At 63.7% G+C, this 27377-nt stretch overlaps 2 protein-coding genes across 4 annotated transcripts; one reads left to right on the forward strand and one right to left on the reverse strand.

Annotated features, from left to right (window-relative positions):
• The first annotated feature begins 124 nt into the window (after positions 1-124).
• On the forward strand, positions 125-5820 carry CCDC137 (coiled-coil domain containing 137). The gene is made up of 6 exons (XM_067547271.1): positions 125-258; positions 1293-1423; positions 2136-2346; positions 2930-3012; positions 3527-3606; positions 3946-5820. Exons 1-6 carry the CDS (start codon positions 191-193, stop codon positions 4129-4131), a joined length of 759 nt encoding a protein of 252 aa, XP_067403372.1. The 5' UTR covers positions 125-190; the 3' UTR covers positions 4132-5820.
• Positions 5821-13576: 7756 nt separating this feature from the next.
• On the reverse strand, positions 13577-26084 carry GPRC5C (G protein-coupled receptor class C group 5 member C). Of its 3 annotated transcripts, none has more exons than XM_067547272.1 (5): positions 25427-26084; positions 21542-22598; positions 18101-18195; positions 16544-16690; positions 13577-15584 (listed from the first exon to the last, which is right to left on the reverse strand). In XM_067547272.1, exons 2-5 carry the CDS (start codon positions 22554-22556, stop codon positions 15552-15554), a joined length of 1290 nt encoding a protein of 429 aa, XP_067403373.1. In that variant the 5' UTR covers positions 22557-22598; positions 25427-26084; the 3' UTR covers positions 13577-15551. The 3 variants fall into 3 exon arrangements, with proteins under 3 accessions (XP_067403373.1, XP_067403375.1, XP_067403374.1); XM_067547274.1 differs by lacking the exon at positions 25427-26084 and adding an exon at positions 23719-23847; XM_067547273.1 differs by lacking the exon at positions 25427-26084 and adding an exon at positions 23307-23390.
• Positions 26085-27377: the final 1293 nt, after the last annotated feature.

The raw sequence follows: 27377 nt of genomic DNA on the forward strand, positions 1-27377 counted from the left end.
AATAGCCGGGCCGATTCCCCTTGGCGGCTGACCAATAGCTGAGGACGGGGCGGACCCCCCCGGCGAGACGAGCCAATAGGAGCCGCGAAGGGGCGGGGCTCCTGGGTCAGAGGGCACCGGCTGCCGGAAGCCGGGCGGCCACGTGGAGCTGCACGTGACGGGGCGCAGCCAGCCGCTGATTCCGGACCCGATGGGCAGACAGCGGTCGCCGGCCGGTCCCGCGGGACGCGCCGTGCGGGGGGAGCCGCGCCAGGGCAGGTCGGTGCCGGGGGCCCAGCATCCCGCTCCATGGGGGGTCCTCGGGGTCCCGCTCCCGCCGGGGCTCGCTGTCTGGGCTCGATGGGGGGGCCCGATCCTGCCCCGGGCTCTATGGGGGGGGGGTTCTCCGGGTCCCGATCCCGCCAGGGCTCGCTGTCTGGGCTCGATGGGGGGTCCCGATCCTGCCCCGTGCTCTATCGCTGTCTGGGGGGGGAGGATCCTGCCCCGTGCTCTATGGGGGGAGGGTCCTCCGGGTCCCGATCCCGCCGGGGCTCGCTGTCTGGGCTCGATGGGCGGTGGGGGAGGGGGCTGCGGCCTCCCTGGGTTCTGCTGCGGCTGTCAGCGGGGTGTCTGGTCTCTTCCGTCAGCCGTAGCATCCCCGGGGTTAACGCTACAAGGGGCCTGGGCCTCCTGGAGGCTGGTCTGAGCGCCTGTCTAGCCCAGAGCAGAGACCCCCCCCCCCAGCGCCTCCTGCATCCATCCAGCCTCCGCTGTGTGTGACTGGCCGGAGCAGCGGCTGGCTCCTCCGCCTCGCCCTGCCATCCCCTCCGTCCGCGGCTCTGGTCCTGGGGACTCCGTTCCCGAGCTGCCCATACAGAAGCAGCCCGTGCCCGCGTGCTGAATCGGGAAGCCTCGTTTTACCTGCTGCTGAGGCATCCCCTGAGTCAAACCAGCGAGAAGAGGTGTGCGGTGCAGGGGTAGCTGCTGGTCCTGGATGTGAGAGATGGGAGGAGTGAGGGGATCTCTTTTATTGGACCCACTTCTGTTGGGGAGAGAGACGAGCTGTGGCGCTTACACAGCCCTGAAGACGTGGTCTGTAAGCTTGTCTCTCTCCCACAGAAGCTGCTCCACCAACACCCAGTACCTCCCCTCTCTTGTCTCAGTGAGAATAGGGACCCTCAGGGCAGCTCGCTGGGCCTGGGGCTCAGCTCTCACCCTGTCTCCCATTCACCTGGCTGCTTTTGCTGCAGCAGTGAGTGCAGTGCAGTGCCCTGTCCCTGGCGTCTCACCTCACCGTGTCTCTTCCTTTTTAGCCAAACGAAGAAGAAAACCAACTCGAAGCCCAAACATCTCGATGAGCAGGAAATGCCCTATCGGCTGCGGGAGCTCATCAAGAGCAGGGAGGAGATGAAAAACCCCAAGAGCAGGAAGAAACGGAAAGCAGGTAAGGCCAGTCTCTACTGGACCCTTATTAACCAACCTGAAAGATTCTCACCGCACGTACGTAAAGGCCAGATTGCATTGACTTGGCTGTAAATGAGACATGACAGTGCCACAGGGCATCAGGCCCCTGGTCCCTCCAGTTCAGTACCCTGTCTTCAGCAGTGGCCAGTACCAGCTGTGTCAGGCAGTTCTGGCATAATCTGCCGCCAGGTAAAGTTCCTCATAACTCGTCAGTTGACGGTTGTCTCGTGCTCTGACGCAGGGGGGTCTATAGCTCTTCTTAGGAATGAAAAAATCCGGGTTCTGAATGCCTGGATCCACCAGCAGAGGTTGGGCAGCTCACTTGGTTTCTCTGCACCTCCTTTCCCCCCATGGAAACTGGGCACAGCACTTCCCTTTCTCTTGCTGCCACTGTATCCATACTTCGTTAATCTCGGGTGAGACGTGTGGGGGCGATTCCGACGTGCATGGCTGTCCAGTAACTGTGGAATCGACTTTGTTCCTTATAAACCCAAAGGGCTGCTGAGTGGCAGCCGAGCTGATTCTAACCATCAGACGAGGCAGGTTCTGGGACAGCTTTCAACAGGCATAGTGGATGCAGACACCCTAACTAGATCCTGTGTCCCAGTGATTTGTTCCTCCTGGGATGGGTGGAGCCCACAGATCTTTCTTCTCCCTTCTTCTGGCAAATGCTGTTGTGATCTTGGCTGCAGCGAACAAAAGGAAGCCTGCAGCCCAGGATCCCGCAGCCCAGGGTGACATTCCTGTGCCCAAGTTCAAGAGGCGGAAGAAGGAGTCGGCGTTCGCTTACATCCAGCGCATGGAGCGGGAGACCCAGCACGTCCTGTTTCTCACCAAAAACCAGCTGCAACGGGAGCCCGAGAAGGAGGAGCCAGCCCCGGAGAAGTCGCAGAAGAAGAAGGAGTAGGTCTGGGGCCCGGGAGGATGGCGGGGAAGCTCACGCAGTGGCCAAGGGAATGCTCTGAGGTTGGGGCTCAGTCACGGCGCCTAATGGCTGCATCAGGGATTTTGCCTGAGCAGCAAATGCATGATCGGCTCCTGCCTTCGTAAATCGCTGCTGCTGCTGGAGTTGCATTACTGGGGCTAGAGGGGAGACCAAGCCAGCTCCCAGAGGGAGCAATTAACTGAAACCAGCCAGGGCAGAGACCCGTCACCCGCCCCCTGGGGCAGCATCGCCTGTCACTCAGACATCCAGCTCACCCGTTCTAGGAGGTTGCTGCCACTGCATAACATCGGGGGCTGGGGAGGGGAAGCTTGTTGGACCCCTTGGGCTGGAGGGGGAGGGATTTCTTAGCTCTTAAAGGGGTACTGTCAGGTTAAAGATCAGGGGGCTGCCTTGCGCCAGGGGCTGCACACACGAGTAGTAAGAGACCTCCCCGGCCCTGAAAGCTCGCAGTCTAAGTAAGGTTTAAATCCTGCAGACAGGCTATTCCAGCACCCTTCGCCCCAGCACCTGGCAGCCCTTTATTAACAGCCCCTCCTTTAGATTTCAGAATAAACGACTGGAGAAAATCCGAAAGAAGAGAGAGGAGAAGAAAGCGGCGATGCTGGAGAAAGCCTTGTTCCAAGGTAGGAGCGGGTAGGAATCGGCAGTGCCGCGCTGCCTTTGGGCAGGGGGTTGGTACGTGGAGCCCTGGCTCTCCTGCAGACCCCCTCCAACCCCGGCTGTGGCAGGGGAGGGAAGGGTGTAGAGAAGGTTTGTGTTTGATCCCAAGTTCTCTTGCTCCCATGGTGCCTCATTTTTCTGGCTCCTGCTCTGTGATAGGCTGCGTACGCCCAGGGAGCTTCCTGGGAGCACACCACGGGGCCCAGACCAATCGCTTGCTGATAGGGCAGTATTTCTTCCTGTCTCCTTCTTGAAATGCTGCCAGGATTCTCCTTGACCTGTGCTATTCTGCAGCGCTGCTCATAAGCGGCTCTCCCCAGAGGTGGCTGCATTTCAGTGGGGTGGGAAGCAGTGTCTTTAAAGAGCTTTGGGAGGAGTGTCACTGGAGATGTGGGAGCTGTTGGGAGTGTCTGCTGGCTCGGGCCATGTCCGAGGTCTCAAGCAACGTCTGCCTCCTCCCCTGCCCCTTCCTTTCAGACCCAGTGAAGTTTGGTGAGGTCGCCATGCAGCCGCCAGCACTTCTGGTGAAGCCCAGAAAGGGGGTCGTCAAAGAGAAGGTAAGCGGTTGCTCCCGTCTCATTTCAGCCCTGGGTTAGTCACGCAGCTCTGGCAATGCTGCTCTGTCTGACCCCCCGCCATCTCGGCCTGGGCCTCTCTTGAGCAGAACTTGTGCAAACAGTTGGGTCGCCCCTGGCCTGCCCTGGGATTTGAAGCCAGGTCTCCAGAAGGAAGAAAGGGGAGTGGCACCCATCCGGCAGCACCAGGAGGCCCCTTGATGTTACTTGCTGCCCTTCGGCTGGTGCCCTCTCCCTGCGTCCTGCTCTGTAGCCTGCTTAGTCTCTGGCATTGACCCTCACGTGCCTTGGGTCCCAGCGGATCTCTTTCCTTTTGTGTAGGCTGGTCCGAGGCAGCTCCTGCTGATGTCAATCCTGGCTCCCGGCCGCGTGGCTCCTGTCCGCAAAACTGCCCCCATGTCCCTTGCTCGCCAGCGGATCGTGGAGGAGGAGAGGGAGCGGGTCATCCAGGCCTACCGGAACATAAAGAAACGCAGACAGCAGCAGGCGCCCGAGAACCCACTCTGAATCCTTGGGTGGCCGGTGCCGTCCTGGGAAGAGACGTGGCTTTGGTCTCTCAGTGGATAGGGGGAGGCTGAGGAGGTGGGGGGGGGGGGGTGTCGCCAGATGCTCCAGGGATCTGCTGTAGGGGGAGGAGCCCTCCCTGATCAAAGCGAGGACAATGGCCCTCGAGGGCAGGATCTCACAGCCTATCCCCACGGCATGTGAGATGCCAGAGAAGCACAGGGGCCTTTCTTATGCTGCCCCGAGCCAAGCACTGACAGCAGTCAGCCCTGCAGCTGGTGCCATGTGCTGCATCAGGCCCCAGAACTCTGCTCTGTCCCCTTCCTGCCGGAGCAGAGCCGCCTGTGACGGGAGGGTGCCTGTTACTCCAGCCCCCCAGAGCCGGGCCTGCAGGGATCCGCTCCTTGTCGTTCCCAGGCCCAGCAGGAAGCTAGCAGCAGGAGGCAGGCGCAGCGCCGTGGTTTAGGTTCTGTGTGGAAGGGAGGAGTTAGAAAACCCCATTCATGGCCACGCGTCCCTGCGGCTGCTGTCACGTCCCCCCTGCGCCCAGTCAGCCACCTTCCTCGGCCGAGCACTGCCTGCCTTCTCGGCTGGGGGAGCGCGTTCTGGCCGCGGAGCTGGGCCAGTTTCCCACCGAGGGGAACCCGCTGCTAGAAACACTCGGTCTCCTGCTGAGCTGCCCTGTTGTCTGTCCTCCCTCGCTGGGCATGTGCGGAGGAGCCGGCAGGCTGCGTCCCTGAGCTAAAGCCGGGCCCAGTCTGCTTCTTGGGCCAGGCTGAATAAACGGCAGGAAAATCAATGGGAATTTCCCCCCCTCGTTTTTTCACCCCTTTGAAAGCCCCATTCCTGCCCCTGATCCCCAAACCAGGCTCTGCTTCCTCCCCTGGCCTGCAGCAGCAATGACTCCCCGGCAGGTGGCAGCCTGCACCCAGCAGCAGGTGCTGCACACAGTTCCCACACCTCCCCTCCCTGGCCCTGGAGGGGGGTGGGGGGCAGGGTTTTCCCCTCCAGTTTAACAGCTTTAGCACCCCTTGGACCCTCCCTTCCTCACCATTGTGCCTCTCCCAGCCCCACTTCCTCCTGCCCCAGCTCCCCGGCACCACTGGCAGGAGTGGGGTGGCAGGACTGAGCAGAGGAGGCAGCATCAGCCCCCCAGTGCCCAGCCCTGCCCCACGGAGGCAGATTAGATCAGCTGCAGGGGCTCAGCCCCCTCCACTCCCCACCTGAGGGCAGTAACCTTGCCTGCCTTGCCCTGAGAGGGAGGTGCCCCTGGTAGGGCCTGCAGAGAGTTGGGGATGGATCCTCTGCCAGCGTGACCTGGAGGCAGGGCCTGTGCGTGCCCGAGGCCAAGGAAGAACTATTCATCCCCAGCTCTGGGTGTACATAGATCTGGGGCTCTGGACCCCCCTCTGGCTGTCTGCCCCATGCCCCGCGTACCCAGCCTAGCTCTCAGGCTGAGCCAGACCAGCACCCTGAGGTGGTGCTCCAAGCAAGGTACCCCAGCGGCTTCTCTCTCCCGTCACATTTCACTCCCTGCCTTTCTCCAGCCCCAGGCTCCTGTGCTCCCTGCGCCAGCCCAGGCCGCAGGGCAAGGCCCCGAGAGTGAGTGCAGTCCCTGGGGCTGCAGCCCCCTCGCCTGGCAGGTGGGTGAGACAAGGGCCTGCCTGGCTGGGGCAGCAGCTCCCTGGAGAGCTGTGCTGAGCAGGCACCGCTTTGTGGCCAGCGGTGGTGCAGCGGCTCTCTAGCCCTCCCCCACTGGCCCAGCACTGGAGGATTGCCAGTCACTCAGCGGTGGGGTCGCCGCTAGCCAAATGCAGAGTCCCAGGACGTCTGACACACCCAGCCCCTCAGGGGCCATTCCTCAGTCTGCCTACAAAGCCCTGCAATGGGCTCGTACGCCCCCTTCCTCGGGTGTCTGGGCTCCAGCCCAGGGCCTGGGCTGTGCTTTTCCCTGGGCCACTTCCTCCTAAGCCTCTTCCATTCCCCTCCCGGCTCCCAGGCTCTTCCCTGCTTCAGCAGCAGCAGCAGCAGCAGCTCTCCCGGCTCTGAGCATCCTGCCTGGCTCCCCACAGCTGGACTGCCTCCCGGCTGCAGCCACCTCCTGCTCTTTATAGGGAGGTGCCCCAGTCCCCTCAGCTGGGCCTTGTTCTGTAATCAGCTTGGCTCAGCCCATTGCACAAGGGCTACGGTTACTACCTGGCTGGAAGCTGGTGTGGGCAGGGGCTCACACTGCGTTGTGTGGGTTCAGTGCCCAGCTCCATGGGGGGGGGGACCTGCTCCCCAGTCTGGATCCTCAGTGTGCCTGCAATACACCGGCCGTTTCCCACAGCCAGGGACACGCTCGCCTGCCTTCCCCACTGGTCCAGGGGAACGTGATGGGGGGGGCCAGCCAGGCCTGCTCTTGCTGGGCCTCGGGGGAGGCTTCGCCAGCGGTTCATGGAAAGAGAATTGTTTGGTCCTGTGTTGGATCCAGCTGTAGAATTGGGCTGCCCTGAGGCTCCCAGTCCAGACACGGGACCGGCGTCAGCAGGGGGCTGGAGCAGAACGATTAGCACCTGGCATTTGTGCTCTGGAAAGTGAAGGATTGTTGGTGCTGAGTGGTGTGCAGTCCCCCTCCAGGCCCCCACCACCGTAGTTAGCCCTGGGCTCCCCACATGCGCCCTCGGCCCCCTGAGCCTTTACCTGTAGGCATTGGCCTAGCTCCCAGGCCTGCTGGCATTTCCAGGCCCGCTTTTATGCAGGGACGTTGCTGCATCTGCAGACTTTGCAGCTGTGCCGCAGGACCAGCTGCGAGCAAGGCCCCGAGAGTGAATGCAGTCCCTGGGGCTGCAGCACCCTGGCTCGGCAGATGGGTGAGACAAGGGCCTGCCTGGCGGGAGCAGCAGCTCCAGGGAGAGCCGTGCTGAGCAGGTTTCCTCCGCAAACCCCGTGTGAGGTGGACGGCCCCTCCCCCAGCGTGGGCCTCTGCAGGTGCTTGTCCAGGTGCAAACAAAGAGGCAATGCCCGGCCGGGAGCAGCTGCTGACGTTCACTGGGAACAATTCCGCGGCGTGCCAGGGGAGATGGAAGTAGTGCAGTTCAAAGGGAAGGAGAGGCTCGGGCAGCCCTGGCTGGCAGGACACACTGCTGGGCCGGGCAGATGGACAGAGACGTTTACTGCTGCCTGCTGGGTGGGTCTCACAAACACCCTCGTAACTGGCCCTCGCCCGCCTGCCGGTGGGTCCCTGCCTGAGCTCCCCAAAAGGTCCCTTTGGCTCAGAGCTGTAAAAGGGGCACCACGGTCCTAGCGCCCTTCCTGGGAGGTTGGCTGTGGTCCTGGCCGTGGGGGCCGGGAGCCCTCGGAGAGAGGGGCTGTGTCTTGGCAAAGGCAGGGCTGTTCTGCCAACCACCGCCGTCCTCCGGGGTGTCACTTTGGCTCTGCTTGCTGTGTCTGCACAAAAGATTTCCTGTTGGTGTGGATCCGCTCCTCAGCCCCGGCCCGGCTGGGTCTGACCGGCTCTGACCACAGCATCGCCTCGCTCCCTTCTTGCAAAAGGAAATTCAGTGCTGGGGGAAGGTGCTGGCCTGACAGGCCTGCAGACGGGGGTAGTCTGAGCAGATGCAGGGTGGGTAAACGGTAAGCCAGGCTGTGCCCGGAGCTGCAGGGGCGTGTGGAATCCACACAGCTGTGTTGTCCTTTGCATTCAGGCAACAAGAGCTGGCCTCTAACAACCATCAGCACAGAGTCTGCTACAAGCCGCAGCCTTCCCCGACCGGCCAGAGGTTTCCCTTCCCTGTGGGGCCCTGCAGCCGTGCTCCGCAATGGCCTTGCTGGACCGTGACGTGTGTTGTGCCAACGGGCGGCCCGCTAGCGCCAAGGTTTCGCTAGGCCGGGCTCTGAAAGTCCTGGCCACCAAAGCACCAGGGGCTAACCTGGCCTAATCTTCAGCCTCGGGCCACATGCTGAGAACCCGGCGGGACCCTCCCTGTCACCGGGTCAGCATTTTCACGGCGGCTCTGGGCACGCTGGAGCTTGCAGCTCTGTGCTGCCTGGGGGGGGCCTGCCCCGTCTGTCATTTCTGAATTCAGTCTCCTCCATGCCCTGAAGCAACAGTGCCTGAGCACAGCAGCCTCTCACGCCCTCCGCGCGGCACGGTGTGTGATGCCCAGAGAGCACGGCTGTCGGCGCAGGACGGGCGGACGGATCAGGGGCCCCTCCGCCGGCAGCTGCAGCCGTTTGCTTCTGAGCCAGGATTTGACATGACTGGCTCATTGTTTGCTTCCTTCCCTCACGTGCCCCATGCGGCCGGGCTTGCAGCCGGAGCCGTCGGTGCCACGCGAGAGGAAGGGGCAGGGCCGGGGCCCGTTTCAGCTGGGCAGCTCCCCACCCCCACCCCTTCCACAGAGCTGAACGCACCCACCCAGGCCTGCCTGCCAGGCAGCCGCGGGGCCGTGCTGCTCACACCTTTCCCCTGCCAGCTCGCTGCCCGAACCAGGGAGCCCAAGGTCAGGCAGGACAAAATGCCGATTGCCCTGCCAAAGACACAACTGGCTGGGAAGGAGACCGGGAGGGAACCACTCCGTGCTGGGCTACACTGAAAAATCCACCCCCCGGAGCCGGAGCTCTGCCGCCCTACCCGGGGCGGGGAGCGGCACCGCCGTAGCGTTAAGTGTAGCCAGCCCAACCCCGGCCCAGGCAGCCGAAGGACTCGCTGCAGCATCAGACCCGTCCGGAGAGCGCAGGGTCCCTCCACCCTCGCTGCATTTCCCCCCCCCCCCTTCCGACGCTCTGGTTCATCACTGCCCCCTTCTCCCGCTGGCCCTGTCCCGAGCAGCCTCGGGGAAGGGGCGGGGCGGGGGGGGCCTGGGCGACGGAGTCAACTAAAATAACCCCAGCAGGTGCCTCGCCCCGCGCAGGGCTAGCTAACCCCCCGTGGCCGTTGGCATCGCCCACGCCCGTTCTAGGTGTTAGCCAAGGCCCATGGCTGCAGGGGGAGCCCCCCCCCTCGCCCAGGAGGGCCTGGGGCTCAGGAGGGCCTGGCTCCCGGTCCCGTGTTCAGACCCAGCTGGGTGGGTGGGGCTCCGGGTGGAGGGGACACACACAATGCTGGAGGCAGCTGGGTTTACCGTCTCCGCGCCCGCTGTGTTCCCTTGAGCGGCTGCTGGAAAGGGCAGGGAGGTTTGTTTATGAGGCCAGCTGGTGGCCACCGGGAGCTTAAACATACACTGGTTGCTTGGCTACCCCCGGCTGCTGGCGGGGCGGCTGGTAAACACCAGCTGCCCGGGGCAGGGGGCTGGGGTGTTCACCCTAGAGTGAGTCTTTGGGTCCGGCCCCAGAGCCCGGGGACTCTCGCCTGGCGTACGCCAGGCACGGCTGCAGCTGGAGGCCTGGTAGCAGCAGGGAACCCAGCCGTGGCTAAGCGGCACAGCCCCCCCTGCCCGCCCCCAGCCGGGGAATCAGCACCGCGTCCCTGCAAACGAGAGCAGCTGGGTCGAGAGCAGCGGCACCAGGCAATGGACCTTATCGACCTTTTCCAGCTCGGGGCTGTTAATATGTTACCAGAGCCACTGATAACAGCCAAATCCTCAGCCACTTCTCATTTCCCACCCTTGCCCTGTGGAGCCGGGGCGTGGGGCGCTCCGGGCAGCCAGCCCCCCCTTTGCTCACTGGCCTGCCAGCTTTAGCGCCACGCCATGTTCTGGCTGCAGGCCGCGCGAGGGGTGCAGTCGGGTGATTACGGGCTCAGCTCCGGGCTCTCGCAAAGGGGAATCCAGAAATCTGGGGGGCCCTGGCTCCTGGCCCCCTGCCCCTGTGGTCACAGGAGACCTCAGACATTTCCAAGTGCACAGAAAAGAAAGCAGCAACATTCGGCCAGGCACAGAGAAGAGAGCTGGGGCGGTTACGTGTTTAGCTCCACGCTGGCCGCAGGGGGGGTTCCCAGGAGGTGGGGTGGGGTGCTAAGCCTAGGTCAGAGCAGCAGGGGATGCTGAGTGAAGCCGCATGGAGATGGAGCACAACCCCTCGGCCGTGGGCTAGGGGCCCGAGCCGGGGGTCTGGGACCCTTTCACCCGTGCCCCATCCCACTTTTACAGCGTGGCGATGCCCAAAATCTGAGCAGGGGGCCCCACTGGGGGAGGGGCTGCACGTACGGAGCGAACGGCAGACCCCGCGCCCCACAGCTCCAAACCACCTGAAACCTGCCCACTGCCCCCGGGCCCGTGGTTCGGGTTGTGGGGTGAGCTCCAACCTACCCCAGCCCCACAGCACAGCCTCCCTGCGATAGGGACCCGGGAGCTGGTGGGGGCTGGTGCATGAGAATGGCTGCAGGGGGCAGGATTGGGGGCAAGGGGGCCAACCCCACACTGCAAGTAGCATGCAGGAGGCAGGGAGGCAGGCCAGAGGCTCAAATCATGGCCAAAAAGCAGCCAGCCACTTGCCTGGGCAATGTGCCCTTCCTTTACAGGGTAAACGCTGCTGCTGCTGCCGCCCACGGCCTTCCCCCCCAACCCCCCCAAAGCTTCACAGCACTTCTGAGCCTTCAGCTCTTCCCTCACCCGCTGCTCCCCGACTCTTCCCCTAGGGTTACTCAGTAACCTGGACACGGCTCTGCGCCGATGACAGCCCGTCTGCACCGGGAATCCAGCCAGCAGCTGTGACTGGGCAGCGAACGCAGGCAGAAGAGCGTGTTCCCGTGCGGGGCTGGGAGGGTGACAGGGCCACGGGGGTAGGGGAGGCCCCTCCGGCGTGCAAGGATGCGCACAAGTGCCTTCGCGACGGGGCACGTGCAGATGAGCGTGCATGCCCCCTTAGCAGTCTGCGTGCCAGCGCGCTGGTGAGTGTGCGTTGGGCAGTGCGCGCGCAGACGTGAGTGAGAGCACATGCACGGGTGAGGGTGTGTGCAAGGGCGGAGGCAGTGTGAGCAAGTGGCAGGCGGGTGCACGAATGCAGAGGGGGGTGCAGGAGTGCGTACCCCCAGCGCTAGTGAGCAGGGCTGGGGGGGATGGACGATGCGCAGCGTGATGTGCGCGTGCTGGGCTGTGCAATGCACCATGCGTGTGTGCGCACACGTGCATGCTTGGAAGCCAATCTGTGTGTGCACCCCCAGTCCACAGCTGGCAAACTGCAACCCTTGCCCTGCAGCTGCCTCTGAGGCGCCGTGCCCAGGGGCCCCAGCCTGCTCCGCGGCCCTCCAGGCAGAGGCGAGGAGATGAACTGAACCCAGCTAATTCCCAGCTGCAGCTCTCGGCCTGTCCTTGAGTCCGGCTCCCCCCTGCCCCTTCTCCGCGCCTCTGACATGTTTCCCTTGGCGCCGTTCCCGGCGGAGGGCCTCACTCTGCGTTCAGCCTCCAGGACCATCCACCTTGCCCTGGTCTGTGCTGGCTGGGGCTGTGGTCCCCTGACACACACGTGGCCTGGGTGCGGGAGGCTCTCACAGGGGCTGGGTCAGAGATTAGGAGCCAGGAATCGCTCCAAGGAGCTGGGTCTGCGCCACCAGCAGCCAGGCAGCCTCAGGTTACACCGACCCTGGGGGCAGGGAGCAGCTGCCCTCACCGTCCCGGCCAGGACATGCTTATGGAGAGGCTAGGGTCCTCACCCCGCTCTCAGCCCAAACTGCCTCGGCCCAGAACCCCTGCCAGGCCCAGAAGCCCGACAGGCTCTGCCTGGAAGCTGCTCCCGACCCCAGGCACTGTCACCAACCAGCGACCTGCGAGGGCTGTGTGCTGTCGGTGAACGGCCGCCCCCGTGCCCCCCGAGAGGTAGTGGGGCTTGGAGACGGAAAAGCCCCAGGCCCAGCGCAGGGCTCGTTCTTCTGGGCACAACCGATGGTGCCTGGCTCTCCCCCCTGCCAGCCAGGGCAAGCCAGCGGGGCTAGTGGCGCACGGGCACGGGCACGTCTCACACACGCATGGATCCACATGGCAGGAGAGCCACTTCCCTCCAGCTGTCATCCGCCCACGCGCCGAGACGCCAGCACAGCCATTGGGGGACTTGCCCCGGGTCACCCAGGGGCAGGGAGAGGACCCAGGCATCCAGAGCCCCAGCACCGCGGGATAAACACCTGGCCACAGCCCCTCCCTCTGAAGTGAGGGTCCGACTCTGGACGCGCAGGGGGCTGAGAAGAGCAGCTCCCCAGCCTTTCACAGGGCGGCAAGGTTGGTTAACTGCCCCCGCCCCCAGCCCCCGGGTGCCCACTCCAGCTCAAGGAGGAAGAGGTCGCAGGCTCCCACAAGCCCGCACTGAGGAGCTTCAGGTGCTAAATAATTCATGGAGCCGCTGTTTGCTCAGCCTCCCACTTCCTGCCTGGCAGGAAAATCACTGCAGAGGGGGAAAGACAATCCGGGCAGGAGAAACCTCACCTGACCTTGGTACGTCCTTTACCCCCCTTCCCCTCCCACCGGCTGGCTGGCCCTACAGCCCCAGGAACACAACAGGCAGGCAAGCTGCTGCACTCACCTCGCACATCCGGGGCTCCGGTTTGGATCATGCACGAGAACCGCCAGTGAAACGAGTTGGCTAGTTCTCAGCCCCACTTCCCGGCCCATGCACCTGGCGGGCACCATCATGCATCTCAGCCTGGCCAGCAGTCTCTGCTCTGGAGAGGGTCATAGCAGGGCAGCTGCAGGTCAAGGTCGGGGAGCGTGAGCAGAGCTGTGGCACCCAGGGCTGGGATAGCAGGGGCCGTGGGTCAGGCGTGAGGCGTAGAGGAGGCCAGGGCTGGAATAGCAGGGTTGAGGGGTGCACTGGTGGTTGGGAATAAAGAGGAAAAGTTAGGGGAGGCCAGAGAGGACCCTGCCTCAAAAATGTTTTAAAAGGGAGGAAGCCAGCCCCGCATTGCCCAGGCTCCCTGGGAAGGGCTGGGATGCCCCATGTTTCTTCATTACCCATGGCAGGGTCCCACCGCTGCCACCTGGCTCCCCGACACTCTGAGGCAGCCCCGGGAAGCAGAGGCTGCATTCCTGGGAAGCGGGCCGAGCCTTGCCAGGAAGGGACGTGCTCGGCGGCGCCGTGCCGCCACCCCACCGAAGGAACCAATCACCATATCGGGCTGTGGGGTCAGCGCTGCCTGCAGGGGAACAGCCTGGCCAAGGCAGGAAGCTGCACGGGGTTTGCAACCGGTCCCAGGAAAACTTAGTTAACTGGATTCATTCCATGAGGGCAAACCGGAGGCCGCGGCTCAGTGGCTGAGCTCCCTGCCCCGGAGCAGCGATTTCCCCTCGGCCCTTTGTGTCTGCAGGTTCGGTCCGGCCCTCTCAGAGCTCCAGCCACCACCATGTGCGGCTGGCCCCCTAACTGCTATCCCCCCATTTTATTGGGGGTGGGATAAGTGTATCCCGCAGGCACTGCCCAATTTCCCCCTCCTCCTCCCAAACAACCTGCGAGACGTCCCATTCCCCCGCCGGGAGACCTGTGTCCGTTCCCTATCTATCCCACAGCTCCTCTCTCAACAGGACAGGGACCAACAACCCAGCCAGGTCGGAAAAACCAGCTTTATTCTGCACACAGAGCCTGACCTAACAAAAAGCCAAAAGCCACCTGAAAAGAAAAAGGGACATTCCCCCTCCCCCAGCACTGAAATAACATCCGAATCAACCGCACGCTCGTCCAGCCGGCGCACACACGTCTCCCTGCCCCCTTCTCTACTCCCCGTGCGCTGGGGTCACAGCAGCACTCGGCGCAGAAGCTGTCAGGTCAGCGCTGCGCACCGAGCCGGGGGCGGGGGAGGCTGATGCCTATTCTCAGCAGCAGGGAGCTGAGTGCCAAGCCCCACCGCTGACACCAGTGTGGATTTGCTCCCCCTGGACGCTGGGGTGGACGAGAGCAGAATCCATCCCTTTGTGTGTCGGGGACCAAAGATGGTAGAGGGGCTGGCCACGCCCACCCGCCGTAGGCCACACCCCCGCCTTAGGCCACGCCCACCCGGTGCAATATATTTGCTTGCTGGGGTAGTTTAAACAACCAAACGCTGGTACAGTCCCGGTAGGAAGGCAGAGGCGGGAGAAGAGGCCGAAAGGCTGTTCAGAGCCCTGGACCTCTCAGCCTTCCCCATACCACAGCCGGCGTCTTGCCTCTGAGCCCACTCTGCACCGGGAGAGCACTTGCCCTCCCTGCAGCCAGCAGCGTGGAAGCGGGGTCCAGGCTGTCCTCGCCACTTGGCGGATGGGGGAAACTGAGGCACAGCAGGAGTCAGGGCGGGGGGGAGAGCTGCGGTGCTGCTGGCTCTGATCACAGCCCCACGCCCCCCACAGCCTCATCCCTGGGAAACCACGGCGGGTCTCAGAGCAGCTGGCTGGCAGCGCAGGGTGCTCACAGGGCGGGAGGGGGACCGGACTCCAACCCCAGTTCTGTTCCACCTGCACGTCCACGCTGGAGGCAGCCCACTCAAGTTTTGCTGCGTAAGCCCACCTCACGGCACGGGGCTTGATCTCTGGCCCACGTAGCCCGGCGCAGACACGTCTCCAAACACGGGGAGCAGCCCCCGCCAGCCCACCGCCGGAGCTCCACGGGACACACACCGTCTCCTCCGAGGCTCAGGGCACTCCAGTTCCGGGCCAGGCTGAGGTCCCCGGCTGGTGCCACGTGCTTTCCCACGTCAGCCGGGGGACTTACCGCAGGGCAGCATGGCAGGAGGGGCCCGAGTCTTGGAGTCAGGCAGCAACCGGGCCAGGACCTGCTCTCCCAGCTGGATGCGCCCATGGGCTTTGCAACAGGAAGGAACCGCGCTCAGGTCAGGGCCTGTGGAGGACACCAGTCCTGGGACCCAGCCTCTTCCTTGCTTGGCTCCAGGGTCGGGGATGCCATGCAGCCCCTGCTGGGGCCCACACCCAGGGGCGCAGGAGGGGAGTCCTGTGAGGTTGTGCAAGGCAGTTCCCAGCCGAGACCGGCTCAGCTCGGCTCCCTGCAAGCAGAGGCTCCTTCGAAGCCTGCAGCCACCCACTGGCCTCAGCGACTTGGGGATGGTTCTCCGGTGTCCGGACACCGGGTGGCAGATTGTCCTGGGTCCTCCGTGGGGATGGGGAGAGAATCGATGAAGCCAGAGGGCTGCCGGGTGCTGCAGCAAAACTAACGTGGCCCGTGCAGCCGAGAGACGGCGACTCCCACGTGGACGAGGCGCTGGGTCCCAGGCGTTTCGCAGGAAGGGCCCAACCTCGGCATCCCCTGGGAAATCCCACAGGCAGCCCGAGCCGTCCAGCAGGGTCGAGGGCTCGGCCGGTGCTTAGCAGTCTCCGGGGTCACTCGGGGGATGGCTGGGTGGGGACGGAGCTGGATTCTCTCTCCTCTCCTGAGCTTAGACCCGGCCTGGCTGGAGGCTCTCGAATCAGCGCCCGTCACTGGCCGTGGCTGGACTGTCATGGGTGAGGAAGGAGCCAGGCTCTCTCTGGAGGAAGGGGATCGGGTTGGCCGGTGATTTCCGCAGCGGTGGGAGCCTGGGCGTCCGTGCATCTCTACCACCTGCTCTTGTTGTACGGAGATGGAGCCTAAACATCACAGCAACAGAGATCAGAACCCTGCAGCTGAAAGGCACCACCTGAATCCCCCCCAGACCTGGCACGGGGGGTGTTGCCCCCACGGCCTCTCACTTTGGCACCCGCCCAAGGCTGGGCCATGGTTGAAATAAACGGAATGATTGTTCTAACCACCCCTTGGTAAATCTGTGGCAGGTCAGATCGCATCAGAACCGCCCAATTCCAAGGAGCCGGTGGGGATGGGTGTGTGTGTGGGGGGAGTGAGGGGGGGTCTCTTAGCATGCGGGCAAGGTCTTTGCTGTGTTGCATCTGAAGGGCGGCTGGTTGGATTCGTTGGAGGGGCCCGGACACAGATACCTTCAGCTTGCTGCATTCGGAGAGTGGGAAATGCCACACGGCCACCAGTTCCGCCGTCTGCGGAGTCTAACGCAAGAGGGGCAGCGACGGGGCAGGGTTATAGCGGGGACTGGCAGCCAGGACTCCTGGGTTCTCTTCCAACCCTGCTACTACTTGCAGTGCGGAGGTGGGCCAGGCCCTTCGCATTCGTTTCTGCACCTGAAATACCAGCCTGGACCTTCCGCACTGGGGACCTGGGAAATTTCCTCCCCGTCAGAGGCAGGCGGGTTTTCATTCCCGCCCCCGGCACTGAGGTTCTCGGCCCTTTGAATGAAGCACAGTCGATTTGTGGTCCCTGGGCCAGCTGGGAAAGGCTGGAGTTCTCCAGCCAAATCTGAATAGGAGGCTGCGAGGAAGTGTAGCGATACAATACGCTGCAGCCATTCCCACCAGGAGGTCTCCAAACACCGTTACCAAGTGGGGGTCTGCATAATCCCTATTTAACAGGTGGGGAAACTGAGGCAGAGAGCACGATGGTCCCATAGGGAGACAGTGGCAGAAGAACTATGACCCCCCCGCCCGCTGTAACCACTCGACCCCGCTGCTCCGTGGCACAGCAGCCTGTTTTCACAGACCTGGACGTCCCTGCTATCCTTCTGGGCTGCTGCCTGCCGGCTCTGTGCCACGTAGGCGTCCTCTGCCCGCAGCGTGGAGCTGGTGCTGCTGATCGTCTGGCTGCTGGCGGTGGCCCGGGGCAGAATGACATCATAGGGGACTTCGGCCTGGAAAGAGAACGAGCAGCAGCAAGTGGGCCCAGGGCTGAGGAGACACACGGCCGGCGATTCGGAGCGGCTCCGCCACCCTCCTGCTTCCTCAAGGCTCGCCGCCCAGCCCCAGCCCAGCGCCCGGCCCTGTCCCTGCAAGGAGGGGCTCTCCGGACACCAGCGGGGGCCATTCAAATCAGCTGGCCCTGCTTAAGCAGAATTTGCACTGCCCGTTCCCCCGCATCCGCACTGGGGCCAGGGATGCCCAGGTAGAGAGCTCCTGGTCCCACCCGTCCCCAGCTGCACCCTAATGTCCCTGGGATCTTGAAGAGCTCATGGCAGGGTGCTGGGGACAGGGCCACTCACCCAACTCACTTCTTGGCAGGCCGATGCCCCCAGCTGGACCCACCCAGACCCAGACCCCGCCTGGCACCGTCACGGGGGTGATGCTGGGTTTATCTGACCCGGCTGTGGCTGCAGGGGGAGCCCAGGGGTTTCAGAGGCCTCTACCGGAGCCTCGACAGGAAGGTAGCAGACGATCCCAGGCGGGGGATGAGGGGGATTCTGCGGAATCCCAAGGAGTGAAGGCCAGTGCCCCCAGCCCCGTTGTGTTACTGTCGCACAACTGAGATCGGGGCCCACCCCACCAGGTGCTGCACAGACGCGGGAGACGACCCCTGCCCTGACGGCGTCACAGGCTGGACAGGCCAGACAGACCGAGGGCGGGAGGGGAAACTGAGGCCCAGGAGGAGGAGCGACTTGCCCAAGGAGGCCCGGCTCGGCCAGCGGCAGAGCCGGGGATTGAACATACACCCCCCAGCACCCTGCCTCTATAACGCGCTGCCTCTCTCGGCCGTCGTGTCCTGGCCAGAGACTGGGGTTTGTTCTGGGACACTCTGCCCTGTCCCCGGGGGATGCTCAGGGGAGCAGAGACCCTGGATGGTGGCGGCGCGGCTGGGGAGCTGCCGTGATGGGCTGCAGCAGACCCTTCCTCTCGGAGCTGGCTGCGCGGGCTCTGCTCTCAGCACCGAGGCAGGGCCGCGCAGGGTCCGCGCTCGGCTCCCTCTCAGCCACAGGGCCCCTTGGCAGCAGCCGGGTGCCTCCGAGCAAACCCCGGTACAGGAAAGCGCTGCTGCCTTTGCTCTGAAGCCAGCCAGGCCAGAGCTCTTCAGGAGGCCCTAAAGACCCCTGGCTGGCGGGTGTCATTGCGGCTCATTGCACCCCCTTCTCCAGAAACAGCCCCCCCACACCTCCTAGCAGGAATCTAAGCTGGGCCTGACCGAACGCTACAGGCCCTCGGGAGCGCTCCTGCCGCACAGCTATCGACTGGGAGTTTAAAAGCCCATCCATCATGCAGGAAACAGCCCCCCCCCCGCGGGGCCGGCCGGCTGACACGGGGAGAACAAACACACTTGTGGTCTGACTTACGGGCCCTTTGTGCATCAGAGCCATCTCCGTGGGCTGGAACACGCTTGTCAGCAGCTGCCCGTTGTATCCGCTATAAGGCGACACCGGCTTCTTGGCTGAAAAGAGAGGAAAAAAAAACAATCCCCGGGCGGCGCTGAGAGCTGACATGCGCCAGCACAGGGCAGGAGAGCTGGGCGGTGCAGGGCGGCCGTTAGAGCATGCATGGGCCAGGGGAAGCCAGCCTTGCATCTGGGCAAACGCACGGGGGGGAATTCCTGCCTCCAACAACCTCAGTGGAAACTCTGCCCTGACTGCAGTGGAGTCAGGATCGCCCCCTGCTATCTGCTCAACACACAGCTCAACAGCGAAAATCCTCCACACTTCAGCCAGAATGATTCACAGAGCAAATCCAGTTCCCCGAGTGCCTGGCCAGCCAACCAGGGGCAGAGATACCGCTCTCCCTGTCGGGCCAAGGGCAACAAACAATGATTAGGAGTGTGGAAAAGCTTCCATATGAGGAGAGATTTGAAAGACTGGGCCTGCTCAGCTTGGAAAAGAGAGGACAAAGGGGGGATATGAGAGAGGGCTATAAAATCATGACTGGCCTGGAGAAAGCGAATGAGGAAGTGTTATTTACTCCTTCACATAACACCAGGACCATGCGTCACCCCATGAAATTAATAGGCAGCAGGTTTCAAATGAACAAAAGGAAGTATTTCGTCACCCAACAGACAGTCAACCTGTGGAACTCACTGCAAGGGGATGTCGTGAAGGCCAAAAGCATAACGGGGTTCAAAAAGGAATTAGATCAGTTAATGGAGGCTATTAGCCGTGATGGTCAGGGACACAACCCCCTGCACTGGGTGTCTCTACGTTTTTGACTGCCAAATGCTGGGCCTGGATGACGGGGAATGGATCACTTGAAAGTTGCCCTGTTCTGTTAATTCCCTCTGAAGCACCTGACACTGGCCACTGCCTTTCAGAAGAGAGGATGCTGAGCTAGATGCACCACTGGAGCGTGCCGAAGGGAGCATGCAGACTTCTCCCCAGAGGACAGGACCCTCACGTCTGGACACCGCCACAGATTTATGGGGTCTGGCACAAGCCCAGTGAAGTCAACAGGAGTCTGCCCCGCGTTCAGCAGGGATCAGGCCGGTGACAAGGGGCTGGATACCGATGAAGACGTGATATGCTGCTTATCACGCTGCCTTCACGCCTGGGCAGCCTTCCAGCGTGTGCAGGCGGCAGCACTCGAGAGGCGACGTACAGACCGTGGAGTCACAGATGCACAGAGACATGGGGCTGGAAGGGATCTTGAGGAGTCAGCAAGTCCAGCCCCCCTGCGCTGAGGCAGGGCCAGGTAAACCTCGGCCGCCCCGGACCAACGCACGCAGCTGAATTAGGCCCGCTCCACACCCTGGCAGAGCTACGGCGGTTGCGGGAGGAAGGGGGATTTTCTACCAATATAGTTACCCCAGTACAACGCCAAGTGGGGGCGCAGTTATACTGGGATGGGGGCCTTCTGCTGGGATATTTTAGCACTGCTTGCAACAGCAGGAACTGGACTCCGTGATCCCTGGCGGGTCCTTCTAGTCCCACGTTCCTATCTTATTCCCCTCCCTGTACTGGGATAAGAGATACTGGTACCAGCACCTTTGTCCCAGCATAGCCGCGTCCCCACGAGGGGGACTGAGCCGCTCTACCTGTACTGGTGTCGTTAATGGGGTACAACTTGTGTGCAGAGGGCAGCCCTGCAGAGCAGAAGGCAGCCGTGAAGCAAGGATCTGTTTATGGCAGAGCACAGACAAACAGGTTTTAATGAGCTGACTCACAAGAGGCAGCTCAGGTCCTCCCCAGAGGTGGGCAGGAGGGGACCGGAGGCCAGGTTTGTTTGGTTCCAGTCCCAGAAGCAATTAAGTCCCACGCAGTCTTAGCCAATCAGTGCCGGTGTGTGTTATTCACGAGCTAGCAGTGGTTTGTTATTGTAGGGTCACTTGGGAACTCTGGCCTGCGCACACTGGTGGGTTCGGGGGGGGCTGCACACGCGCGGCAAACACGAGCGTGTTATCCTAGGGTGTCTTGTGAGCACTCGGTTGCACGAGCTGGTGTGTTCTCGTCTGGCTTCTCACTGGAGCTGTGTCACACACACACAGGTTTGTTATCGTAGGGTCTCCTGGACACTCCTGGGGCTAGCGGGGGGAGGTCAGAAGAAATAGCATCTCCACGTTCTCGGAGTGGGGAAAAAGCCCGTGAGGAACGCTGCACGCTGGGCAACAGGGAGCAAAGGGTTTGGCTCCCGCCGCCCAAGACCAGCACGAAATGTCCCAGCCCAGTGAACCCAGCCTGGGTGGTTTTTTCCAGAGCAACAATTGGAGTCATTATTTCAAACTGGTCCAGGTTGGCCATGACCAGTGTCTGGCTGGTCCCTCACTCAACCCAAGCGAGCAGGGGGTCTCTGGCTGGGTCCTACTGGTTGGACTGGGTCCATGTTACAACCAGCCTTCCCGCTGGGGCAGGCTGCCTGGCTGGCAGCACCCAGCCTCCTCCCCTCCCGGGAGCCAGGCTCCGTGCCGCCGCCTCCCCCCCTTCCCGGGCGCTGTATTGCTGTAGCAACCCAGGGCCCCCCTGCTCGCCGTGTGACACACAAAGACACAACCCAGGTGTAACAGACAATAGCAGAGAGTGGAGTCAGGAGGGGGGCAGGGAGGGAGACACGTGGGCAGCCGCCAAGGGCACAGATCCCGTGGCAGAGGCCCTTCATAGCGGGTTTAAATACAGCACGTAAACAAACAAAGCTGATCTCAGCCATCCCCCAGGCACCAGCCCAGCCACCCTCCCTGGGTACATCACCATGCACACACCCCAACCGCACACGGGGGCCGGTGGCCTCCAGTTCCCAGCCACAGTCTTCGCCCCCTGCCCTCGGGGCCGGCTCGCGGCACGCTTTGTCCACGTTATGGGCCAGCTCCGGCATCAGCACCAGCCGCTGCCCCAACAGCCCCGCCCCAAATACTTGGCTGAATGGAGATGGGGGAGGGGAGAGGCCCTGTGTTGCAAAGGGCTCGATCCTGCACGGTGCCGGGCTCCCCCGAGAGGTGCCCTGCTGCCAGCTCCCACTGAAGGCAATGGGGGTGGAGGCTGCTCAGCACCCTGAAGGGCTGGGCTCAGAGAATGAGGTCCCCTGACCCACCGAAAGACTCAGAGGCTCAGCTCCCACAGGACCATGCAGTCCAGCCGCTCAAAGAAAGCGCGGCCAAGCGCACGGGCGCACACGAACAGACCCCCCCCCCCCCCAAGTTGGCTGGAATGTGCCATGACGGGGAACCACCCCCCACGCCAGGCCCATCAGCAGAGAGAGGCACGCAGTTGCCCCCAGAGCCAGAGCTGCCTCTCCACCCCCAGTGCCTGCAGCCCCCCCGCCCCGTTTGCACCTTCCCCTTGGCCAGGGGCTCCCCTGCCTACCTGAGGATGGTTCGTCCATGGAGAAGGCCTTGTTCTCCACAAACATGCTCTGGGATTTCTGCTCTTTCAAGATGGTCTCGTAGCCCACGCCCCGGGTCGGGTAGGCGTCGTCCTCGTAGGCCTGCTCGGGGCCCGGCCGCACCACATGCGAGATCTCAGGGATGACGTAGAAGAAGACAAAGACGCAGGCGTTGGCGGCCACGGCGATGGCCAGCGTGGGGTCGTCCCAGGTCGGGCTCCCCCGCTGCTGGTTCCCGTAGAGGTACATGACGATCCAGGCCACCCAGAGGGCCATGGACAGGGAGGTGGTGAGGAGGATGAAGACGGCGTGCTTCCTCCAGTGCGCATAGCGGCCGCACAGGGCCGGCCAGGCGGCGGCGAAAGCGGCCAGCAGGAGGAACATGACGAAGATGAGCGCCATGACAAAGTCCTCGTTGGCCACGTTGCAGGGGTCCAGGGAGGGGCCCCGGCGCCTCACCACGGTGATGAGCAGCCACTCGGCGTTGATGATCACCTCCACCAGGGAGAGCAGCAGGGCCACGCCGAAGGCCGCCCAGCCCTGCAGCCCGCGGTTCCGCCTGGCCAGCAAGTTGAGGCTGACGGCGTGGGCCAGCAGGCAGGAGAAGCAGATCCCGAAGAGGACCCCGAAGAGGAAGCGCCGCGAGGCGCAGGTGGAGAAGTCCTGCTTGACGATGAAGTCGAAGGTCAGGCAGAAGAGGCCGAAGGTGCCCAGGAGGAAGAACACCTGGGTCCCCACCAGGCTCTTCTTCCTGGGGTCCCGCACGAAGGGCAGGCTGGCCACCAGGATGATGGTGAGCACAAAGCTGGTCACTGCCCCGAAGCCGGCCACCACCTCCAGCACGATGCCCCAGGCCGCCGACAGGTCACAGAGGTTATAGTACAGGGGGGGCAGGTCCTTGCCACAGCCAGATGGAGGGGGCCCCTGAGCCTGGCATGCCGGGAGAAGGCTCAGCGAGAGCCACACAGACAACAGCAGCACGCAGGGCGCAGCCATCCTGGGGTGGCACCAAGGCACAGGGCGGGATCCCCAAGAAGCCTGTGGAAACAGGGCAGGCGGGGAAACAGGGTTAGCAACCTGAGAACACAAGACATCAGCAGGGGCCGGGGAGCAAGGCTGGACTCTCACCAGGACAGAGCCAGCTGCCGACACCTGCCCCCGGCCGCTGCTCGGTCTTTCACCACTGCCTGCTGCACGTTTCCCGAGCTCTAGGGGGATCGTCTCCCGTGCCCTCAGCATCGGCTCTCCTCTAGCCTGATCGGCTGGGCTGCCTGCCCTGCCTCTGGGCAGCCTCCGGAAGCGAGATTTGGAATTTAGGTGCACGAGGCAGAAACTGGCTCCCCTCTTTCTAGGCTCCTGTCCTGTGTCCCGGGCAGGCTCTGAGCCCGGAGAGAATGATCCCTCCCTGCTGCTATGGGCACCGGGGCTCATCCTGGGCAGGGGCAGCTCTGCTCCCCACGGTGTCGTCACGTTGCCCCACGTGAACCCGATCAGGCCACGCAGTTCGAGAACAACTATGGCGACTCTTACGGGGTCCTTTGGGAGGGCTGGATCCCAGGTGTCAAATCTAAGGAGCGTCCCATTTCTGACGCTCGTCCCACACTCGCACCGTGACGTCTGGTCCCTCGCTGCCAGCAGCGCCCGGCTCGTTCAGTCACCACACCTCAGCCTCCCCCACCCGCACGCAGCACCTGCTGTGTTCTCTCCAGCCCGTCCTGCAGGCCCAGGGCGCAGGCGGAGACCCACCCGGCGGCACCTTTGTTACTGTTCACTTCACTTCAGACTGCCTCAGCCCCTCCTGCCCCAGTCGGAGCTCCTCTCTGCCGCTCGGTTTTCGGTAGTGTCTGTGCCCCTGGATTCACACCCACCCCAGTCCAGTCCAGTCCCGCCTCCCGCAGGCACATTGCCAGCTCAGCCCCACCCCGGCCCTGCACTCTTCAAAATCAAGAGCCATGACTTGAACACAATTGGCCACTTTGCCGTCCTGCCCCTCGCCTCCCGGCCCCGCTGGAATGCTACCGTGGCAGGGCTGCACCACACAGTTAAGGCTCCTGGGTTTTTGCACCTCGCTCCTTCTGGATGTGACTTGCCAGCTGCGTGTCACCTCTCCAAAACTAAGCCGGGCTGGCCCCGGCTGGTTCTTGGAGAAGAGACTCACTCTCGATGCTGTTGGCGATTCCCTGGGGGGGAGGCAGCAGAGAACCGTGGTACGGGGCGTTGAAGTGCAGTCTTTCGGGTGAGACGCAAACCACGGTCACTTGTGCTCACTGACGATCACATAGCCTGGGTGTCTAGGGGATTACATCCTTCCTAAAGCCCCCTACGCTTCCACCTGGAGAGGGGACGTGGCTTCATGTCCCAAACAGTCCGAAGGGCTGCGGTGCATTGCTACATGGACGCGCTGACTCCTCCCCAGAGGTGGCTGTGAAAGATGGATTCATTCTCCTACTGTAAAGCCTCCTGAGAGGCTGCAAAACCAGCTTTCCCTAGAGAGGTGTGTTGTTGCGTGGAGTCGGGGAGGGAAGGAGGGAGGGACATTTCTTTCTCCCTTTCCAGAGGTGGAAAGCGAAGCCTGCATGAATCCAAGGCCACACAAAGAGTCAGCGGCAGATCCAGGAGCAGAGCTGCTCAGAGATCCTGGCTCCCAGACTCCTGCTCTGTGACACAGGGAGGAAGTTCAGGGGATTTCCGCTCCGGCAGTCAGCTACTGAGCCAGTCCTAGGGAGTAGCTGAACCCTCACTTTGCACTACATTCCTGGCCCCTTCCTCTTTCCACCCAGCCCCATCTCTCTCCCGCGCTGGCTCGGTGGGGCTCTGTATGAAGGACACTAAATCAGAGTAGGTGGCGTTTCCTTGTACTTCGCACAACACGGCCCTTTGCTCGGGGCAGCTCACAGGGCGTTACCGACACGCTTTCACGCAGCCCATGGAGCAATCGGTGCCAGCCAGGGGCCAATGTCTCCTTGAGGTTTCCCAGCAGAATCGGGCCACGGACAAGTTCCCTTTAACTTACAGAGCGTGTGTGGTGCAGCCAGCCTCACCCAGACTCGGCCAGAGGCAGGAGCCAGGGGCAAGGCCCCCACGCTCCCCCCCCAGCCTCCTCAACTCCATGTTCCTGTTCTCACAGAGGAGCCGGGCAGCATTTCCATCTCCCACCCTGTCCCCAGGGGACTGGCTGTGGCCACAGGATCCATCCTGGATCGCTTTGTGGGGAGAATCCTAGACGATGAGGGTGGGAAGGGACCTCAGGAGGTCATCTAGCCCAACCTCCTACTCAAAGCAGGACCCACGCCGACTAAATCTCCCCTTAACATTAGCAAAACACCTACTGGGACAGAGCCAGGGCCCCCTGGAGCCGCCCTTTGCTGCACAGGCGGGGTCTGTATCCGGACACAAGTGGGGGAAACTGAGGTCCACAGAGGATAGGTCGCTCACTCCAGTGAGAAGTGGGACTAGAACCCAGGAGTCCCGACTTGCCGCCCTCCTCCCCCACCCCACTGGACCCCGCTCCTGTCCCGGAGCAGGGGGTGGAACCCAGGAGTCCTGACCCCCCCAACGCAAGGGCTGATCCCGAATACGCCCAGGGCTCCCCTGCCCGCCGGGTCCGTGGCACCGGGGGCCGCTCGCTGACAGCCGGGGGACCTGCCCCGTTGTCTGTAGCCGCCCCAGCCCCGCGCCGCAGACACCCGCTCGCCCTGGCCGGCGCCGGAGAACTTAACGTCCAGCCCGGCCCGGGGTCCCCCCTTCTCCCGGGGGCTCCCCGAGCCCGGGTCCTTCGGGCGGCCGGGGCCGGGCCGCGTAGTCCCGGCGCCTGCCAACTTCTGCCGCGGAGCACGGGAGTTCCCGGGGGACGGCCGGGCTCCTACCTGGGCGGTGATCGCGCCGCGTGCGGGGCCGGGACTGGAAGCCTGGCCCGGTTCGGTTCGGTCCGGCCCGGCCCTTCGGGAGAAGCGGCCCCGCGCGAAGCCCGGGCCCCCCTCGGGCCGGCGGAGCGGAGCGGAGCGGGGCCGGGGGCGGCTCTTTCGGCCCCTCTCCCGGGCGAGCCGCCCCGCAGGTAGCCGCTCGCCCCCTTTGCTTCCCGCGGCCTCTCCGGCGTGCCGGCCAGGGAGGAGTTGCTCGGTCCGCCCGCTCGGCTCGGCTGGCGGCGCCCGGTGCAAACCTGCGGGGCGGGCGCTCCCCTTCCCCGGCCCCGGGGCCGGCCCCCTCCGCCCGGCCCCTCCCGCTCGGCCGGGCAGGGACTGGCAGCGCCGCGCCTGCCTGCGCTTCTCCCAAACTTCTCGGCAGGCCGCCGCCCCCGCAACGCCCGGGCACCGTGCCGGGGAAGGGGCTTCTCCGCCCCTGGGAGCCGGGCCGGGGGCTCCTGGCTTGGATCTCCCGCAGTCAGCGCCCAAAGCTCTGGCCCTCCCAGCGCCGACCTCCTCGGGTCCCCCCCCCAGCCAGGTGCCCGCCCAGCTCGGGCCGGCCTGATCCCCCCCCCGGCGGGGTGGGGTGTGTGCCTGGGGCCGGGAGGGAGGCCACAGGGCCTTTGAACGCCGCCTCCCCTCCTGTCGGAGCGTGTTGGGGACCCCAGAGGTGGGGGGACAGTCGGGGGCCCTGGCCTGAGCGCTGTGGGGCTGCAGGGCACACACGGGGAGCTGTTGGTGTGGGGGGGACAGTAAGGGACCCTGCTATGGGAGGGGGAGGAGGAGGGGCACACAGGGCCCTTGGCAGCGGGGAGTTGCCAGGAGCCCCTGAAATAGAGGGGTACGGGAGAGAGGTACACAGAGAGCGGGGGGGGGGGGGACCCTGGTGGGTGCAGTGAGCTCGTCAGACACACACTGTGATAGGTGTGAGCCCCAGCACAACACCCCCAGGAGGGGCGAGTGCTCCGCTCCCCCAGGCCCCTCCAGATCCCAGGCGTATCACGCTGGGCACCCACCCCTGGACAGCATCAGCCTCTCCCATTTCCCCGGCCCCTTCCCTCTGGTTCTGCAATCCACCAGAAACAGCCACAGGCGCCTCCTGGCCCCCCCCCCCCCCCCCCCCCGTTTTTGTAGGCCCTAGGAAACCATCCTTCGCGCCTGCCGGCTGATTGCAGCAGAAGTTCGCTCCTGCTTCCGGCTGGCCCGTGCTGATATGGCAGGGAAGAGGGTACAGAAATGGCTCAGCTCAGCTGTATAAACCTTCACTGGGGAGGGGAAAGGGGTCACACAACCAGCCTACATAGGGCACCCCTGGAATGCAGCCACCTCTGGGGTGGAGGGCAGCAGCAGCTGTACGACTGCTCTTCCCCCCACAGGGCCCCGTGATGCCGAATGGCCAGGGCCCTGTGCAGTGCATGGAGCCTGGGAGAGGAACACGCCCTCCCCCTCTGTCGTTCTGCCCCGACAGATTCTGGCAGGCTTGGGGCAGTTACGTGGTACAGCAGGGCCTGCGTCACTGCTGGGTTACCAGGGAACCAGCTGCCAGGCCTCTCCTAGTCAGGGGTTACCGGTGCTCGCTTGGCTCCGAGCCCCTGCGCTGCTCAACGCCTCCCGGCCCCCCGACTGCCCGCTCCAGGGAGGGCTATGGGCAGGAGCCACGGCGACTAGGGTGCTGGGGCAGCGTCTGAGGAACCCCGGGGGAGCCCATGGCCCCTGATCACAGCTGGGGGCCCCAGCCCTGCCCTCGTGTACATGGAATGAGGGGACAACTGAGCCCCAAGCGTTGACGCCAGCTGGCCAGGGCCCGCATTGCCCCATGGGGTGGGGACGATGCAGCCAGGGCCTCAGAGGCACTTCACCTCTGCCCCACGGCTGCTGGGGCTCTCGTGGGGTTCCAGGGACTCCACACGGGGGG

The sequence above is a fragment of the Emydura macquarii genome, unplaced genomic scaffold (assembly GCF_026122565.2).
Source record: "Emydura macquarii macquarii isolate MOO-44397 ecotype Brisbane River unplaced genomic scaffold, CSIRO-AGI_Emac_v2 contig_1230, whole genome shotgun sequence".
Lineage (NCBI taxonomy): Eukaryota > Metazoa > Chordata > Testudines > Chelidae > Emydura > Emydura macquarii.

Excerpts from the sequence above, each read along its gene's own strand:
- CCDC137 (XM_067547271.1), top strand. The coding sequence starts at position 191 with ATGGGCAGACAGCGGTCGCCGGCCGGTCCCGCGGGACGCGCCGTGCGG. Across the intron at positions 2,347-2,929 it reads AAGTCGCAGAAGAAGAAGGA|ATTTCAGAATAAACGACTGG; the intron begins GTAGGTCTGGGG and ends CCCCTCCTTTAG. Across the intron at positions 3,013-3,526 it reads GGAGAAAGCCTTGTTCCAAG|ACCCAGTGAAGTTTGGTGAG; the intron begins GTAGGAGCGGGT and ends CCTTCCTTTCAG.
- GPRC5C (XM_067547272.1), bottom strand. The coding sequence starts at position 22,556 with ATGGCTGCGCCCTGCGTGCTGCTGTTGTCTGTGTGGCTCTCGCTGAGC. Across the intron at positions 16,691-18,100 it reads CTCTGATGCACAAAGGGCCC|GCCGAAGTCCCCTATGATGT; the intron begins GTAAGTCAGACC and ends TTCTCTTTCCAG. Across the intron at positions 15,585-16,543 it reads AGGATAGCAGGGACGTCCAG|GCTCCATCTCCGTACAACAA; the intron begins GTCTGTGAAAAC and ends TGTGATGTTTAG.